Raw genomic sequence first — 17,726 nt, forward strand, 5'->3', positions numbered from 1 at the left:
CACAAGACTTGGTTAGCAGCTATCACAGAGTCAGAACTTACATCCAGCCCCACAGCTGGGGAGCTGCTTTGGAGCAAGGGCTTTGTCACTGGGATTTTGCCGCTGCTGGAACCGCTCCCTGCAGCAGGAGACAGCGCCTTCACTGTGTGGTTCTGAAGTGCTGGGGCCCCTCCAGTGACTGCAATGACTGGCTGGGAGGCAGGAAGCACCCCAGAAGCCTGGAGCTGTACCACAGCAGGCTGGGGCAGCACCACGGATGGACCTGGAACACAAGAACAGCAGCGCTCAGCATGGATGAAATGGATTTGTACATCACCAATTGGCAGGGGCATTCTGCTATCCTCTCCTCTCCTGCACAGCTGATCTCAAATCCATCAGTATATTGCACAGAACAAAAATGGAAAGAAGCTGATCTGAAGTTTACAGGATTCTTAATCCATCTTGCAAACCAAAACTACAAACATTAAAGAATTCCAATAAATGAAGCTCTGTCCCAAAAGCTCTTCAACGTTAATAAAATTCAACACTTGTTATATACATTACTCAGTATTGCTAATACTTGAAGCACTCTGAATAACCTTTTCACAGAATTTAGCCAATTTATCTCAATCCTCCTCCCTTTTGTCCATAAATACTTTACTGCTGTATTCAATGGAAAACATACTATACAGAAGTGACTCATGCCAAATCAATTCAAACTAGCAGAGAGATGGAAGATGAACAAAAAAGAACAATTCAAGTTACACTTTCAAAACTTACACTGAAGCTTCAATTCACACTAAGACCATTTTTTTTAGAAAAATGACTTATGCAAGAAAGTTTACACACAAGCTGAATTGAGCTTAAAGAAAAGTCGTCAGAAAAAATGAGGTAATTTTGACAGAGTTTCAAATGGAATTAAAAACAGTCACTTCCAAGAAATTTCAGTCCAACAACTACATTTAACTCAAGCAGGTGCTTGAGTAATATTTTGTTGTCTGAAAACATACTAATGTCTGTCTAATCCTTTGTAACAGGATGACCTCGCCAGCTTTCAGAAAGAGCACATTCCAGCTAAGCATTCCAGCCAAAATGCTCAACAATGGATTTCAGCACTTATCCAGCCTTCTGGACGGCTTCTGGACGGCAAAAAGTGAAGTAATTTACCTAGTGCCGAGATCTTATGTATGGAGCAAAACTAGTCCTTATTTTTTTTTTTTTTTTGCAGACAATCTCGAAGACATCATAACTTACTATGACCCTGTTTAACAACGTTAAATGAATAATTTCAGACCATTTCATTTTTTTTTAATGTATAAAAGAGATGATGCTCTAAGACTGCTTTCTCCTTCAAGCTTTTATAAAAGGGGCTGTGCAAATAAAATTTCTCATGCTTCTTTGAAGATAATGGTATATTTCAAACCAGTAGTTCCAACTTGTCATATGCAGGGGATTTAGACTAATGAAAAAAGATCCTTATTATTTTTGTTATGGAAGCTGCACAAGAGAAATTTTAAACATACCATCAGTTAAAGGAAAGCATGGACATACATCCTCAAAAGTATTTCCTCTATACTGTCTCACAGAAACTACTGTTCTGACTTTTCTTGAGGGAAAAAGAGAAGCTGATCTTCAGAATACTAGACTTATATCCAAAGAAATCCATATCCCCAGAATTCCTTATTCCAGACTCCAGGTATTTTATCAGCTGGAAGATCAGAAGGAGTAAGAATTAGGTCACATTGACTGTGCTGATCTGTGTTATAAGCAGTCTAGCAATCTTAGGCATGTTACAACAAATGTCAGCATCTCCAGATTTGGCTGAACCTCTGATGGAAGAGAAGTCAGTAATGGAGACAAATTTTTCCCAATTGCAATAATTTCTAGATTTGTGCCCTTAAGAATTTGTCTCCTTTTCCTTCCATGCCTCAGTGCCTATGCAATCAACTGCAAGGGACTGTGGCCATCAGCTGGTGAAACGAGTAACTGCAGCTGGCAATTCCAGCAAAGCAGTGTCCTTACTGCCCTAGGTAGAGAGTGAAAAAATGCTTTGGATCCAGAAATGAAAGCTCGAGCTACTTCAAAAATCAGTAACAGGGTAACTGTAGCAATGAAGAATTATCACGGGGCAGGAAGTCACTTTCCTCTTATTAACATCAGCAACTTTTCTAATCTCTGACACGGCTCTCAATTTTTATCAGATTTTACAACATTCTATTTAATGCTGTTTAGTGAGCTAAAAAGGCATAAACCCATGCTCCCTCCACCCTGTGGAAGAGTTTCATGTGGGTAAAAAAACCACTTATAACACTTCTCCCAAGCTTTCCAATTTCCCTTCAAGCCATCCTAACTGATTCTACTGGATGCACTGCAATCGCCTTATGCGCCACCTGACATTGCAAGCAGAGCAGAGCAAAGCATCCTTACAGATCCTTCCAAATCAGTAGTTTTATCTCCACAGCTGTCAATGTTCAGCATAGCCTCTGTCTTCCATTCCAAATAATGGAATTCTATAATCCAGTCTTCCATTTTACACGATGCCCATGTGAGTGCTGTTTCTCACAGGACAGGATACGAGTAAGGCCATCTTTGCAGCCTAAAGCTTTTCCAGCAATGCATGGAGAACTTTTTTCTCCTATTCCTCCTCTTTCACATACCAAGCCTAACTTCATCCTATCAGCCATCCCAAACAGACAATGCTACCACCGAGACCTGGCCCAGTCAAGACAATTCACCTACCTTTAGGAGGTGCTGGCTGGATGTTAACAACTGGCTGATTCTTTGGCAGTGGCACAAGCGTGGGAAGAGTCTGAATAATGATGGTTTTAGCTGGGATACCAATGTTAGCCTGAGCTTCAGGCACAGCAGGCAAAAGGGGTTTGGGCTGTATCAAAGGCCTGGACACTGTCTGACCACACTTCTTCAGGCTCCTTGCAGAATTATTTGCTAGAAAAAGAAAAAGAGTCAGAATTGGACCAAGAGGCATAAAATATATAATTCAAGCAATAATGAAGTAGCTTTTAATGTGGGGTTTTTATCCATCTATAATATTTCTTAAAAAATAAACACATCTCATCAAATATCCAAGTCATAAATGATAGGACATCTAGTGTCTGTTAGTCAATAGCATCAATTTGGATGCAAGACAACACACATATTATGTATAGGATGAAAGTAACCTTCTCTCATACCAGATCGAGAAGAGATGCTCACAGCAGGCTTCTTCACTCCATCTCCTTCAGGGGATGCAGGGCTTCTGCAGCTCTTGCTGTAGAGAGAGATGGGAGACATCTGGGAGCTACAGCTGAAGTCCACATCATCCTGCAGACAGAAAACACAGGAAATTAACACTTCAGAAACTCAGAGCAGTATGTACCAGCAGGTCAGAGTATATCTGCTTTTCATCACATCGGTGTTGCTGCTGCAGACAACAAGAGAAAGGTTTTACTCTGCAATTTGATTCTAGCCAATGCCAGGCACCACTAAAAAAAAAAAACCCAACATACCAACAAGTACTTCTCCCCATCAGCAGAGCAATGGGAAGCAGAGGCCAACCCTACTAGACCCAGAAGCCTTTAGAAGGCATTTTATTTGGCAACAAGGCTAATGAACATAGCTGAGGAAAGAGAGCTAAACATGCTTTTATTCAAATGGCTCACAGAGAAGAGATAAGAAAACACCACTGACAGGTTTTTGCAAGGGTTGGGAAAATAAGCTGTTTCTTCTTATGGCATAAGTTTGGTCAGAGGAGTAAATCACAGGGCTTTTGGTTTGTTAGAGCTGTTGCTGTCTGTGTTACATGGGGGGTTTTGCATACAGGCACATTCTGCACTGGAGAATCCACAGATGGTGGTGAAGGGACCGAACAGCTGGAAGTGGCTGGTGATAAAGGTTCTGTCTTCACGTTTGCATCTGCAAGAGGCAGGTAAAGACATGTCACTGCACAAGTTTTTAGCAATGGGAAAAGTAAAGACCACACTGTCCTACACCAGATATTTCATTCCCAAAGCAAAGTACAGCAGAAAACAGAGGGAGATTAAAGGTATAAAACACCTTGGCTCATAGAACAACCCTTGCCAGCTGTACCCATCCTAGAGAAACACAGCCTAATTCTCATCACAGAGCAAAAGGCTGTAGGGCATCAAACAGTTCCACAGGAGTTTTAAGAACTCACCCTTGTGGGGCAGGAGGGGAAGAGCAACACCTGCAAAATATAGGAAGTTAATTACCTGCATAAGCATGGCCTGTAATATTCCAGAGGTCTGAGTCCCAAGACATCAAATCCAAATCAAAATGAAAGTTATAGAGATCATTTTCCTGAAACGACAGTTCAGAAAAAGAGACAAGACAAAAAGAAAGATGTGTTGACACCATCAGCCATTATGTTCACATTCTTATAGCTCCAGAAAACAAAACTGTAACTATCAATCACTTCAGGTGCCTTAAGGTATACGGAGATGAAAGTCCTTAAAGGAGAAATTCTCAACAGAAATACACAAAACAAGACATCTTTTAAACTTATACCAGTAGGAAGGGTCAGGTTAGTTTAAGATCATCACTAATTATTGTATTCTTCTTTGTAATTTGTAAAGCAAAAGTTCTAAGTTCACTGAACCATCTCACAAAAAACACAAGTCTTGGGAACCTGGTGCCATCCTCTCCTTCATCTGCCTTGAAAAATTTATTTAATGCTCTTCCACAATTACATCTCAAAGCACTTTACAAACAAAAGCAGCACCAGGGACAGTTTACCAGCAGGAAAACAGACACAAGATTGATTTGCCTGAGACCTGATTAACGGTATGTCTCCCTATACTTGAATACACTGATGTCAACATCTAAAGCCAAGGACACCAAAAGTTTCCTTTTGCAACAAAAATCAAAACAAACAGGCTAAAATCACTCCATACATATTATTTATCATTTATGACCTTTAAAACAACAATTGGGGGTTTTCTCCATTTATTCTGCTTGTGCATTTTAAGTCTCAGTTTCCTATACAAATGTGGCCCTTTATGAACACTTGCATGAAAAATATAAACATGACCTACTCAGCTTATACAAATATACAACATTTTCCTGAAAACCAATCTGCAATTATAACTTCCCTTATACTCTCAACTTGTCTTGTGAAGGGAGGCTCAAAAAGCCTGCAAACTGCACAGATAATGGTACTTACAAGTTAGAATGAAAAGAAAGCTCATCAGAGCACATTTCAAGAAAGAATGACCAAAAAACCACAACATGAGCTGTGCATTAAGAGCCTTCAGCCAGGCAAGTAATGCTGACCTGCTGATGGGGAATTCCTTCCCCTTGTACAGTCTGTTCCCACAATTTCTCCAGTGACTGGCTCTACACATGCAGGAATGCTCTTAGAACCTGGGGTTTACATTAGATGATAACCCGGGTTTGTGCTGGAGGTTGATTGGGACAAAATGTACAGAGACACGGCAGGGAAAGAACATGAAGAGGAGAATCCACAAGGTAAATGCCCCGGGAGAGAAAAAGCAGTATGGACAATTGGGCACTGAAAACGACAGGGATTAACGCAGAAGGTTGCAAGCAAAAGTTTTTTGAGAAAATCCTACATTAAAGAAGAAAACAAGAAGTAATGTAATAGGCAAAGGGATAAAGAAGAACCATGGTGGATATAGGTGCAAAATACCCACCGTTCTCTCTCAGGTAGCCCTGAGCCAGCGCTCCCCCAGCACTGCCCTGCGGGGTTCACCTTCACCGGGGCAGTGACAACGCCACTCCTCCTCCCCGGCACCTCGCAGCCTCACCCTAACCCGCGCCTCCCTGCGTGGCACCCTCGGCTCCGCGGCCGTGCTCCGCAGTGCGCTTCAGCCATCGCTATCTCTAGCGCTGACGCGGGCTGCGAGCCAGGCGGCCACGCTCTGCTGCCGGGCTGCTCCAGGCCCCCGGAGCGGGCCGGGGCTCTCGCCGCCGGCAGAGCGCGGATCCGGCCCCCGCCATCCCCCGCACTCACGTCGGGCTCGTCCTTCGGGGCCGCGGCGCCCAGCAGCTCGCTCAGCTCCTCACCCAGCACCGCCTCTGCGGAGAGAACACGGGCTCAGCGCCGGCCCGGCCCCGCCGGGGGCTCAGCGCCGGCCCGGCCCCGGCCCCCCGAAGCCTCGCTCACCCCAGTCCAGGCCGCCCCCCGGGGCGGGCAGCAGCCCCGCCGGCTCCCACTCGGCCTCGGCCGCCGCCATCGCTTCCCGTTCCTCCCGAAACACACGTCTGCTTCCGGCAGGGCAGGGCAGGGCAGGGCCCGCCCGCCACGGCGGCCGCCGGCGGACACTCGGCGGGCGGAGGCAGGACGGCCGCGCTCCGCAGGGAGCCGCAGCTTCAGTTCGCTTGGAGAAGAGCTCTGAGACCTGCGAGTCCAGCCCGTGGCCCAGCACCACCTTGTCACCCAGAACATGGCACCGAGGGCCGTGTCCAGTCCTCAAACACCTCCAGGGCCGGTGACTCCACCACCTCCCAGGGCAGCCCATTCCAGTGTCCAGTCACCCCTTCTGTGTAGAAATACCTGTGAGTGTCCATCGTGAACCTCCCCTGGCTGGACCTTAAGACAAGGTGTCCTCTCATCCTCTCCAAACTAACCTGGGAGAACTCGCCAAACCCCAGCTGGTTACAATCTCCTTTCAGGCAGTGATGAGGTCACCCCTGAGCCTCCTTTTCTCCGGGCTAAACAACCCCAGTTCCCTCAGCCGCTCCTCATCAGACGCGCCCAGCTCCTTCACCGGCCTTGTTGTCTTTCCCTGGACATGCTCCAGCACTTCAACGTCATTCCTGAACTCAGGGGCCCCGAACCAGATACAGCACTCCAGAAGTGGCATCACCGGTGCCAAGTCCAGGGGAAGAATCACTTCCCTCGGTGTGTTGGCCACATTATTTAATGAAAACTTCCCCCCCACCACCCCAGGCACACAGGAGGCATTAGTTAAACAAAGGTGTTTATTCAAACCCCGCTGACACAAGCTCATGGATGGAAGCATGAGTGCAGCAGCTGCTGGGGAATATCCAAGTTCCTGGTGGGAGAATGTCCAAGGGCTGCTTGGCAGGCTGCCCCCAGCACGTGGCTTTTGGCCCCTAGTGGGTCTCCAGCTGCCTGCACTGGAGGCAGCTCCCCTTCCCGGGGAATGCTACACATGCAGCATGGTGGCAGTGTCCAGGGGCAGCTCTGGTCCAGGCTACACCCACAGGCATGGAGTCCGTCTGTGCTCCATCAGCAGTTCCAGCAGCTGGGCCTGCAGCCCTGGGGGACGCAGTGGGTTTCAGTCTCGGGCAGGCTGGAAGTACAGGAGAGATAGAGCTGGTGTTACCCACTTCAGTCACAAGGGGGGTCCCCACCTTGGAGCACCCCAGCCAGGAGGATGGTCGCCCAGGTGAGTTTTGGATAGGGTGCTGCGAGGGTCCTGCCTGCCCTCACCTCACAGGTTGGCATCATATGCTGCATTGGTGAAGACTCCTGGTGCTCCCAGGTCACTGGAAAGCAAACACAAGGGTGTCACCTTGGGGAGTTCAGGAGTATGTGAAGGCCTGGGGTTAGCGCAGCCCTGTTGGCCCCAGAGATGCTATAATAAAAAAACAGCCTCCCACAGGCAGATTTGGGTGTCAGCAGGGTGAACACAGGGCTGTGGCAGTCACAAAGCAGAGCCACCTTCCTGCAGAGCATAGCTCTCACCTGGTGGGTTTCAGAAGCTTCCTCTTCTCCTCTGATAACAGTATTGAAATGTCCATGGGGATAAAGCACATAGAAAAGAAATAACCAGATCTGTTTAGTGAAGGTCACAAGAAGCTGCAGCAGCAGCATCTGAAATTGAGCAGAGTTTAACAGGCATGAGGTGGCACTGCCTTAACAAGCATTTGCTGCCTCCTTTGGAGCAATGTTGTTTATCTGGCTCTGCCCTCCAAACCTGGCTGCTGACATTTTCAGCTGGACCAATTGCCAAAGACCCAAGCAACTCAGCAAATAAAACATGTGAATGGAGGCAGTCACACTGTTAAACGCTTCTGATCACCATAGCCTCCTCTGGGACTGTCACCACCTTGCCTGAGAGCCCTTGGCCAAAGCTAGGGTGGGCTGCAGGAAACATTTCTGTACCTCTGTCACTGAGCCTCTTGGCAAGGAGGGCAATGAGCCCTCCAGAGACCACAACACCAGCTACTGCCAGAGCTGAGCCACTGCTGTAAGCCAGGACTTGCTTTAGGAAGGCACCATCCTCTGAAACAAAGCCACAGAGCCATGCATTAGAAAGTTGTCAGCACTTTGGCACTTCAAAGCCCCTGGGGAATCCCCCTCCACCACATTCAAGATGTGGAGGAAAGCTGGAACCACCGCAGTGCTAGAAGAGCTGGGGGGTCCCACCGTACCTGCACAGACAGGGAGATCCCTGGTCCAGTTCCCCGTGGCCTCACACCGGAGCATCTCTGCTCCCATCCGAACATATCCCTCCTCACAGGAAAAGGTGCATGTGGAGTTGTAGGTGAAGTTCCCGTGCACATGAGAGCAGCTGAGTTGGCCTCTGCTGGGGGGGGACAACACTGGGCAGCTGATGGCTGGAGATAAAGCACAGCAGGAGCATCAAGATGACAGGACTGATGGCAGTGAGATGCGGACATGTGGGCTGGCAAGCCAGGGGATAAACTGACATAGCCCAGGATGTGGGGGAGGGCACTCTGCTACAACAGAGCCCTCTCAGACATGTGAATCATAGGATTTACCTTTGCAATGTGTGGGGTCCCCAGTCCAGGTCCCCAGAGCTGTACACTCACGGCTCTCTGGACCCATCAGCACAAACCCCACCTGGCAGGAGAAGGCACACGTGGAGCCAAAAGTGAAGTCCCCATGGAGATGGAAGCAGGCAGCCTGACCCATCTTGGGGGTGGTCAGTGCTGAGCATTTGATGGCTGCAAGGGTAAAGAGGCACAGCTCAGAAAGGAGCCTTGGAGACTACACTGTTGGGACCAAGGGGCTGAGGACACATAGTGTCACCCCACGGCCAGTGACAACCTGAGCTGTGGCAACAGCTCTACCTTCACAGCGTGGGGCATCCCCTGTCCATGTCTCTGTGGCTGTGCACTTGCGACTCTCTGACCCAATCAGCACAAACCCTGTCTGGCAGGAAAAGGCACACGAGGAGCCAAAGGCAAAGTCTCCATAGAGGTGGGAGCAGTTCAGCTCTCCCTGGTCTGGAGCTCTGAGCACTGGACAGGTAACGGCTGCAGGGACAGAGAAACATTTTCAAGCTGAAATGTGGTACAACAAGGCTAGACTGTTGAAAGAACAGGACCAAGAGGGTCCTTTAGCAAAAGTCCCATGCTCAATACAAGGCCTGTGACACCTTGAGTTCTAGCAGCAATACCTTCACAGTGTGGTGTGTCCCCAGTCCAGGTCCCCAGGGCTGTGCACTCACGGCTCTGCAGCCCCACCAAGGCAAATCCTGTCTGGCAGGAGAAGGCACACATGGATCCATAGGTAAAATTGCCATGGAGGTGGGAGCAGTGCATCTCTCCCTGGTCTGGAGCACTGAGCACTGGACAGACAATGGCTGCAGGGAAAAAGACACATTTCAGGCAGCAGCTTGAGGACTATGAGGCTGAATTCTTGTGATGAGAGAACTAAAAAGAGAACAAACATCCCAGGGTCTGCCCAAGGCCAGTGACACCTTGAGCAGCAGCTCTACCTTCACATCTTGTTGCATCCCCTGTCCAGATCCCCGTGGCTGTGCACTCACGGCTCTTTGGCCCCATCAGCACAAACCCCTTCTGGCAGGAGAAGGCACATGTGGAGCCAAAGGTGAAGTCCCCATGGAGGTGGGAGCAATGCATTTCTCCCTGGTCTGGAGCACTGAGCACTGGACAGGCAGTGGCTACAGGAACATAGAAACAGTTCAAGGATGAGCCTGGGAACTACATGGCTAGTTTGGTCTGAGAGACTGGGGAAATCCTAGAGTCACCCTACAGGCAGTGACACCTTGAGTTCTAGCAGCAGCTCTACCTTCACAGCGTGGGGCATCCCCTGTCCAGATCCCCGTGGCTGTGCACTCACGGCTGCCCGGTCCCATCAGCACAAACCCCTTCTGGCAGGAGAAGGCACATGTGGAGCCAAAGGTGAAGTTCCCATGGAAGTGGGAGCAGTTCAGCTCTCCCTGGTCTGGTGCTCTGAGCACTGGACAGGTAACAGCTGCAGGGGTGGAGAAGCAGTTTGAGCAGGAGTCTGAGCACTACAAGGCCAAACTGTTGGAATGAAAGGATCGGGACACTGGAGAACATTCCAGGGTGAACCAGAGGCCTGTGACACCTCAAGCAGCAGCAATACCTTCACAGTGTGGTGTGTCCCCAGTCCAGGTCCCCAGGGCTGTGCACTCACGGCTCTGCAGCCCCACCAAGGCAAATCCTGTCTGGCAGGAGAAGGCACACATGGATCCATAGGTAAAATTGCCATGGAGGTGGGAGCAGTGCATCTCTCCCTGGTCTGGAGCACTGAGCACTGGACAGACAATGGCTGCAGAGTGAAGACGTACACATCAACCAGAAGCTTGGGAACTAGGAGACTAAAATTCTGGGACCAAGGGGCTGGGGAACACCACAGCATCACCCCAAGGCTAGTGACAGCTGGCGCTCCAGCAGCAGCTCTACCTTCACAGCGTGGGGCATCCCCTGTCCAGATCCCTGTGGCTGTACACTCATGGCTCCCCGGCCCCATCAGTACAAACCCCTTCTGGCAGGAAAAGGCACACGTGGAGCCAAAGGTGAAGTCCCCATGGAGGTGGGAGCAGTTCAGCTCCCCCTGGTCTGGTGCTCTGAGCACTGGGCAGGTGATGGCTGCAATGGGAGAGCAGAACTCAGAGATGGGGTAGATGAGGTTAAATCTAATAATTAAAGCTGAATCCAAATCAAATCATACCCACACTCACCTCTTCAAAACTGTAGTTAGTGCAATGATTTTTCTACAAGTGATTTCCTCAGGGAAAGTTGCTGCTCTGCCAGAACCCTGTTTATCCCTTTCACTACCCTAGGCCGAAGTCCCAGGGAGGCAGGACGATAGCTACTGCAGTCCCATTCATTTCCCTCCCTTTACTGGAGCAGAGACCAGCCTCTGTCCTTGTCACAGTGGCAGGAGGATGGCTTTGTGACTGTAAAGCACTGCAATGGCTAAAGAGGTTGTGTACCAGCCTCCCCTGCCTGTTCCCAGGGTGTGTTTTGCTGCATGCCAGGGAAATACCCAAAGCTTTCTGGGGTGAGTGGCTCTGCTGCCTGTGGGAGCACCAAAGGTCAGTGCCAGCAGGGCAGTAACACCACCCAGCCCAGCTAAGACAGACTGCATTCACTGCATCTTCTGCTTTCAAACTGAAACCAAACACTTTCCTGGGTAGACTTTTCCTTTCATAGCTATTTTACAGGCAATTCTGGTTTCCCAGTCCCCAGAGGTGCCTGTTGGTGAACATGCTGTGCGGGAGGGAGCAGCTGGCCCAGCCCCCTTGTGGGTCAGCCAGCAATGGGCACACAATGGCTGCAGGCTGGTGTGGGGAAGAGTTTGAGGGAGAGCAGGCAGCCTTGCCCCGCACAGTCCTTGCTGCACCACCAGCCTTGCTTGCAGTCTTGCTCTGCTTTTTTCTGGATTAAGCCCAGCTGGCAATGCTTGCTAACACCATTTTGTTATCAGCACAGGCAACCAACTGACTCATCTGATTGTTTGCAATAAAACAAAAATCAATCATATTAAAGCCAGCAGGAAAAAAAACAACAAGCTGGGAAAGCAAGCCCCTGGGAGCCTATAAAGCCTGGAGTACACAGGCTCAACCCAGCTTGTCTGTGGGGATTTTTGCAAAACTGGGAGCCAGCTCCTGCCCTTGCCCCTGCTGGGGATACTGGTTACAGAACAGTCACATCACATCTCCATGCCTGTTCCCCTTAACTGCAGACAGTTTTGCTGGTCTCAGCTACCTAAGGTCCTGGATTGGACCACAGGCCCACTCTGCACAGGCAACAGCAGCAGCAGCTCTAATTTTAAGGCAGGCTTCTTTTAAAAAGAATACATATATATACACAAAGATGCTGCCCACTCCCATTCCTTCCTAGTCACAGTTGTGTCCCATGTCTGCTCAACTCACCCCACCCTTGTGTAAGGCTGCAGGTGTACCACACAGCAGCACAGGAAAGGTGGAGCAAGGCTCTTGCACCCCCAAGAAAGTCTGGCAGTTCTCTGGGATACCTGGTGCCTGGCTCCAAAACCTCAAGCCACTGACAGGAAGACTTTCTCTGCTCTTGCAGCAAAACATACCACAGCTTTCTCTCCTTTGTGGTTTCCTACCACACTCTGTCCCACCCACCTCATTTCATGAGTCCTTATCCCTGTTAAGGTGGCCCACCCCTGCCAGGATACACCATTCCCGTGGCTGTGGGACAGCACAGACAGAGTGCTGATATCTGAGTGGGATTCAGGGTAGAAAGCATGGGCACTGGGATGGCCAGGCAGAACATGGCCTCACAGCTGCTCTGCTCATTGCAGCCTCAGGGAATCCCACCTCATGTGCAGCACCAGGAGATGCTTCCACAATAGGTAAGGGCACAACAACACTTGCCTGAACAGCATTGGGCACACAGGGCTGGTCCCCCTCAAAGCATCAATGCTACATCCCTGAGACCCTCAGCCCCTGCCAGGCCCTACCTGTGCAGGTGGGAATGTTTGCTGACCACTTCTGGGAAGGCAGGCACTGCAGCACGCCTGCCCCTTGCCGCTCAAACCCCTTGTGGCACCCGAACTCGCAGGTGGAGTTGTAGCTGAAGTCTCCATAGGGATGGCTGCAGTTCATGGGCACTCCCTTGGGCTCCAGCTTGGCACACTGCACAACTGGGAGAGACATGGTGCCACAGCCCGTCAGGAGCACTGGAACACTGCTTTGTCACTAGCAAATGATGGAGAGGTGACTCTCCATCAGAGAGGGAGGGGCGAGGATGGATGTCTCACCATCCGTGCACTCAGGGCCATGGAAGCCAGGGTAGCACTCGCAGCGGTAGCTCCCAATGGTCTCAACGCACTCACCACGCTGGCTGCACGAGAAGGGCTGGCAGGAGGCTGCACACACAGGGCACAGTCATCAGGAGCTGCTGACCACCCTGCCGAGGTCCCCAGCCCACCCAATCCAGCTCTGGTCCACAGTCCCCCGCTCACCCCGGTAGCACAGTGCCTTTTTCTTCCGGTTGCAGGGCTCATCATTCCACTTGCCAGACTGCTGTGGCCGCTGGATGTAGATCTCCACACAGTCCTGGTTGGAGCGGCGGTTGTTGGGCTCCCCCACTGCCCAGTTCTCTGCCTCCTTGGACAGCGCCTTCTGGGTGCCCACCCAGGTCCAGACACCACCCAGCTTGCGGATGCCAATCCAGTAGTAGCGCCCATGGTAGGGTAGGCTCTTGTTGAGGTACTCGATCTCCTGCTGGTTCTGGATTGCCACCAGGTCAGTAAAGAAGGTCTGGCAGAAATTCCTGGCCTGCTCCCACGTGTAGTCCCCTTGGTCACTGTAGTGGTAAGTCCAGGCATCCACCTCCACCCACAGCACCATGCCTGTGAAAGAGGATGAGATCTGGGACTGATGCAGAAGGGATGGGAGCTGGGTCAGGGATGGGATCCCTTGGGACATGAGGGTGGGCCAAGCCTGACATCATGGCCAAGAGATGCCAGTGGCTGCCTGGGTGAAGAGACTGGATGAAGGGATGAGTGTGGATGAGAATGGGACTCCATGGGTACACAAAGACATGGGTGGATCAGGCATGGGCAGAAGGAGCTGAGGACAGAGGGGGTTGGCATAGGGATGAGGAAGGTGGAGGTGACAGGGTGGAGGGTGAGATGGGGCAGCACAGCATAGGGCAGACAGAGCACAGGATGCAGAAGAGCCCCAAGCAGTGATGCCAACCCTCTTCCAGCATAAGGATTGAACGCTCAGCCCCATGGCCCTGTTCCCCTGCCCACAAAAGTTTCCCAAAGAGGAAAGTCCCATTTCAAGATGGTTCCATAAACACAGTTCCTTCCTTGAGTGCAGATGTGTATACTTCAGTTTTCTTGCTTTATCCTGATATATGAGAGCCATATTGGAGCAAGGCAGAGCAGCCAATATGCCCTCACCCACAAAAGCATTTGGACCCCAACCTGCTCATCTGAGGCAGAGATGGTCTAGAGTCTTATAAAACTCAGTGTTGCAAAACAAGGTCTTTCAAAAACAAGCTCACATTATAGTCATACCCAGAGGCAGGGCAAAGCCAGAAAGTAACTGGAACCCACACCCAGAAGCGAAGGGCACTTTGCTGAAACCCTGCTCTTATTTACAGTATTTCACACCACAACTTTATGCAATCAAATGGTTTTAGACACAGAAAGAAGCTTCCTCCATTCTCCCCAGGACAGCTATCTCCACAACTGCAGAAAGTGATGTGGGGATATCATATCTCCATCTGTGCAGAAGGCAAGATGGGGATCAAAGTCTGCTCCAAACAACCAGCCTAGCTTACGCTGTATCTCAGGAGAACATTTTATCATGCTGTGGTTGTGCAAAGATTCGGGCATTGCAGATTAGATGCACATCTTCTAAAGTCTAACTAGATGCACATCTTCTAAAGTCTAATTAGGGCTGTACTTTGGTCCATTGTTATACATTTTTGTAAGTAATTTTCCAAAATTTACCTGGTTTTTCTTGTGAAAGAGCAAACTATTCTCTTTGTTCAACAGACCTGAAGCTGGGGTAAATGTGCTTCCCTCTTTACCTTTTGGGAATTTGGGGCTGCAGGACAGGAACTCAGAACCTTCTGGGAGCCTGCCTCATCCTCAGGTCCCACCACCCTCCTCCTGGCCCCTGCTGCTCCCCAGTACAGCTTAAGGCAGCTCACACAGCCCATCCCCAAACTGAGAAGGGCCAAAGTTTGACATCCGCTCCATGTCTGTTCTCCAAATGCTCTCCTACCTCTTTCCTCCAGCTCCACTAGTCACATCCTCTCTATGGCACAGCTCATCTCCCTAGTCTTATGCTATCTGTCCTGCCCCACCTGGTGCTGAGCCCCTAGATGATTGCTGTTTTCCTGTGTTTTGCCCCCTTGGCTCCCATGGCAGCCCTAATACCTCTTCCCAAGGTGGTGCTCAGCACTTTCCACAGTTGAGGTTCATTTGCCTTTTTGTTTTCTTTCAGAGCCAAATCTCAGCCTCCTCCTGACACTGCACTTTTCTCATTTATGTTCCTTAGTTTAGTCACTAAGGTTCTTAGGAAAATAATTCTGGTCAGAGAATTTCCAGGGAGAGAGCAGGCACCAGCAGGTTTTGCTCTGTGCAATGCCAGCACATGAAGGAAATAACCTACAGGCAGCAAAAACAAGTTAGTTTCTATGCTCCTGATATCAATTAGGAGCTCTAATTCTGTGTGATGCTGCACCACCTATGCTATGAACCCTTACACCCATGGGTCCTGTGACTCCATCCATGCCCAACTCCCTAGCATGACCGTGCGTGTAGGCAGTGGGTAGAGCTTCCCTGCCTTTCCCTGGTTCACAGCACAGTTCAGAGTACCAGGTGCCATGCTGCATTTGGGGAACCAAACATTCTGCAAGGACCTCAGCCATGGCCTGGCCTTCCCGGGGGAGCATGGTCTGCCTGGAGGGAGCTGGTACAAGCAGGGGCAACCCCCTCCCAGCCCACAGGGGGGATGGGCTGATGAGCCTCCAAAATAACAATGCTACATTTCTCCGGTTTCTCAGACCTGCAGACTCCTTGGCAGCAGGGTCACACTGGGCTTACTGAGTGGGTGGTGGCTGGCTTACCCCATGTAATGGCAGCAATGCCCAGGTAGGTGCCACGAGAGCCAAGAGTCCATGTCCTCCCAGCAGATCGCAGTCCCTCAGCAGTGCCCTGACAGAGAAGGAGACATGAGCGTGCATATCCCAAGGAGTTCACATGTGCACCCACACCACTGCCAGGTAGTCCTGGCTCACACAAGGGCAGTCGCTTGTGGCACTGCCACACAGACACACACAGTGCTCCCAGCCAGGTACAGCTCTGCTGCAGGAAGGGCCCTTTGCAGTTAGGCACTTGGTGGGAGCTGTGCCTACAGCACAGCTAGGCACTTCACTCCTGGGGAGCCCCTAGGTCCTGTGCCTCCAAGCCCCTTCCTGCCCAGCCAGGGCTGGCATCTACCTCTGCAGTAGCTGTGCCCTGTGTGCCTGGCAGTGTCCCATGAGCCTGGGGTCACTTGGCAGGGTGCCTCCGGAGCAGCCTGTGTGTGTCCCACAGCCCCCAGCTGTGGTTCCTGTCAATGCCTGCCCACAGCCCTGCCCTCCCCGAATCCCCTTGTCTAGGCAGACCCTCTGTCATCCCCAAGGAAAGGAGCAGGACTTACCATGTTGGTGCTGCGGCTGCACCGTGCCCAGCCTGTGGCAGCTGCCCCTCAGTGGGCACTGCTGCTCACGCTTCCTCTGAGCATGCAGCACATCGCTCCCTGCCCCTGGCCTCTTCCCCTCCCATCCCAACCCCGCTGCCAGCCCACATCCTGCCCCACACCCTCGCCTCTCCCGCCACAGGACTCTCCAGCCCCAAGAAACAATTCTCTGAGCCCAAGGCCAGAGGCAAACAGTGGGGTCAGCACTGGCCACGGTCCTCATGGACCTAGCTTGGCAGCAGTCCCATGGCATGGGAGTTGGCTGCATCCCCACTGCCATGGGGACTGGATAGCCACAGGAGATGGCCCACAATGAGACAGGCTTGCCCGAGCACCCCAGAAGGAGGAGAAGGGCCCCCTGAAAAGTGTTCAGCCCCAGTCCATGGTGCCCAGAGCACCAAGACGTCTCTGACCCACCATGTCCATGTGGCAGCACCTACACTGGTGAAGGACAGAGGAGGCTGAGGTGTGATGAGGACCCTTGTGGGCTGAGTGGGACGGTGGCTCACAACTTCCCAGCTCCCATGCCAGATGATCTCCTCTTTTGGAGGTGTTTTGCTCTGGCTACGAATCTTTATATACTCTTTATAAACAGTTGCTTACGCAATGTATTTTTCTGTCTTTACCTTTAAGTCTTCATGAGAAAGGTCCAGGAATATGCCAGAGGAACTTCCCCCTGACTTATTAACTTCCTTTAGAAACTTCCACCAATGTTTCAGGAACATGTCTAATTGTGTCCACCGCCCCTTGGATCATTATAATAATTATAAATCTTTTCTCAGCCTGTCCTGCTTGTAAGTAGAATTGCCTTGGCCAGGTTTTCCACAGAAATTACTCTGCTCATTTCCAACTAAAGCCAAACAAGAGCCATGCATGTAACATGTATTTTCCAGTTCCAAAGAAATTGATGCTGCTCCACCAGGACATTCTAGACAAAAGAAGGAACCCATTCCACAAGAGCCATAACCCACTACAATTACTTTATCATTGGCCAATATAAATGAACCTTGTTTCCTGTCTTTGGATGTCTTCCTTGAAAAATGTTTTAATATAGTTGTGTCTTTTTATGGAATTGCTGAGTCTGTAGATCCAGTAATTCAGGAACACTTGTTTTCTAGCAGCTCCTCTGCCATGAGTGGTCAGTTATGGGAAGGGAAGGAGCAGCCGGGCAGGCAGAGAGGCTGAGGGGCAGCTGCTGGGGAGGAGACCAGTGCCAAGTGCTGATGGTCACCTGGGCAGGGTGGGAGCTTCCTCTCCTACTGCTAAGACACTGCTGGGACTCAGAGGGATGTTCATGGGTACACAGCCCCAGGGCAGAGCAGG

At 50.6% G+C, this 17,726-nt stretch overlaps 2 protein-coding genes across 9 annotated transcripts in view; both read right to left on the reverse strand.

Annotated features, from left to right (window-relative positions):
• ATF6 (activating transcription factor 6) overlaps positions 1-6,664 on the reverse strand; it is a 73,801-nt gene extending 67,137 nt beyond the window's left edge. For 2 of the 5 annotated variants that reach the window (XM_085586934.1, XM_085586933.1), the window contains exons 1-7: positions 6,122-6,206; positions 5,969-6,033; positions 4,209-4,296; positions 3,797-3,891; positions 3,171-3,300; positions 2,719-2,925; positions 42-262 (exon numbers count right to left, since the gene is read on the reverse strand). In XM_085586934.1, coding sequence (XP_085443060.1) covers positions 42-262; positions 2,719-2,925; positions 3,171-3,300; positions 3,797-3,891; positions 4,209-4,296; positions 5,969-6,033; positions 6,122-6,191 — 876 coding nt within the window. In that variant the 5' untranslated portion in view covers positions 6,192-6,206. Of the gene's footprint in view, positions 1-41; positions 263-2,718; positions 2,926-3,170; positions 3,301-3,796; positions 3,892-4,208; positions 4,297-5,968; positions 6,034-6,121; positions 6,419-6,511 lie in introns of those variants that run through there. The other 3 variants (XM_085586932.1, XM_085586931.1, XM_085586935.1) reach the window with 2 other exon arrangements.
• A 261-nt stretch (positions 6,665-6,925) lies between these two features.
• Positions 6,926-16,444, reverse strand: LOC146766827 (P-selectin-like). Of its 4 annotated transcripts, none has more exons than XM_085586928.1 (17): positions 16,365-16,444; positions 15,790-15,877; positions 13,163-13,552; positions 12,959-13,066; positions 12,659-12,841; positions 10,627-10,812; positions 10,307-10,492; positions 9,986-10,171; positions 9,672-9,857; positions 9,351-9,536; positions 9,022-9,207; positions 8,710-8,895; positions 8,359-8,544; positions 8,090-8,209; positions 7,670-7,700; positions 7,415-7,470; positions 6,926-7,274 (listed from the first exon to the last, which is right to left on the reverse strand). In XM_085586928.1, the coding sequence occupies exons 1-16, from the start codon at positions 16,365-16,367 to the stop codon at positions 7,416-7,418; spliced, it is 2,466 nt and encodes an 821-aa protein (XP_085443054.1). In that variant the 5' UTR covers positions 16,368-16,444; the 3' UTR covers positions 6,926-7,274; position 7,415. The 4 variants fall into 4 exon arrangements, with proteins under 4 accessions (XP_085443054.1, XP_085443053.1, XP_085443055.1 ...); XM_085586927.1 differs by having other exon boundaries at positions 9,962-10,171; XM_085586929.1 differs by lacking the exon at positions 10,627-10,812 and having other exon boundaries at positions 9,962-10,171.
• Positions 16,445-17,726: the final 1,282 nt, after the last annotated feature.

Source organism: Lonchura striata, chromosome 8, assembly GCF_050655825.1.
Source record: "Lonchura striata isolate lonStrDom1 chromosome 8, ASM5065582v1, whole genome shotgun sequence".
Classification (NCBI taxonomy): domain Eukaryota; kingdom Metazoa; phylum Chordata; class Aves; order Passeriformes; family Estrildidae; genus Lonchura; species Lonchura striata.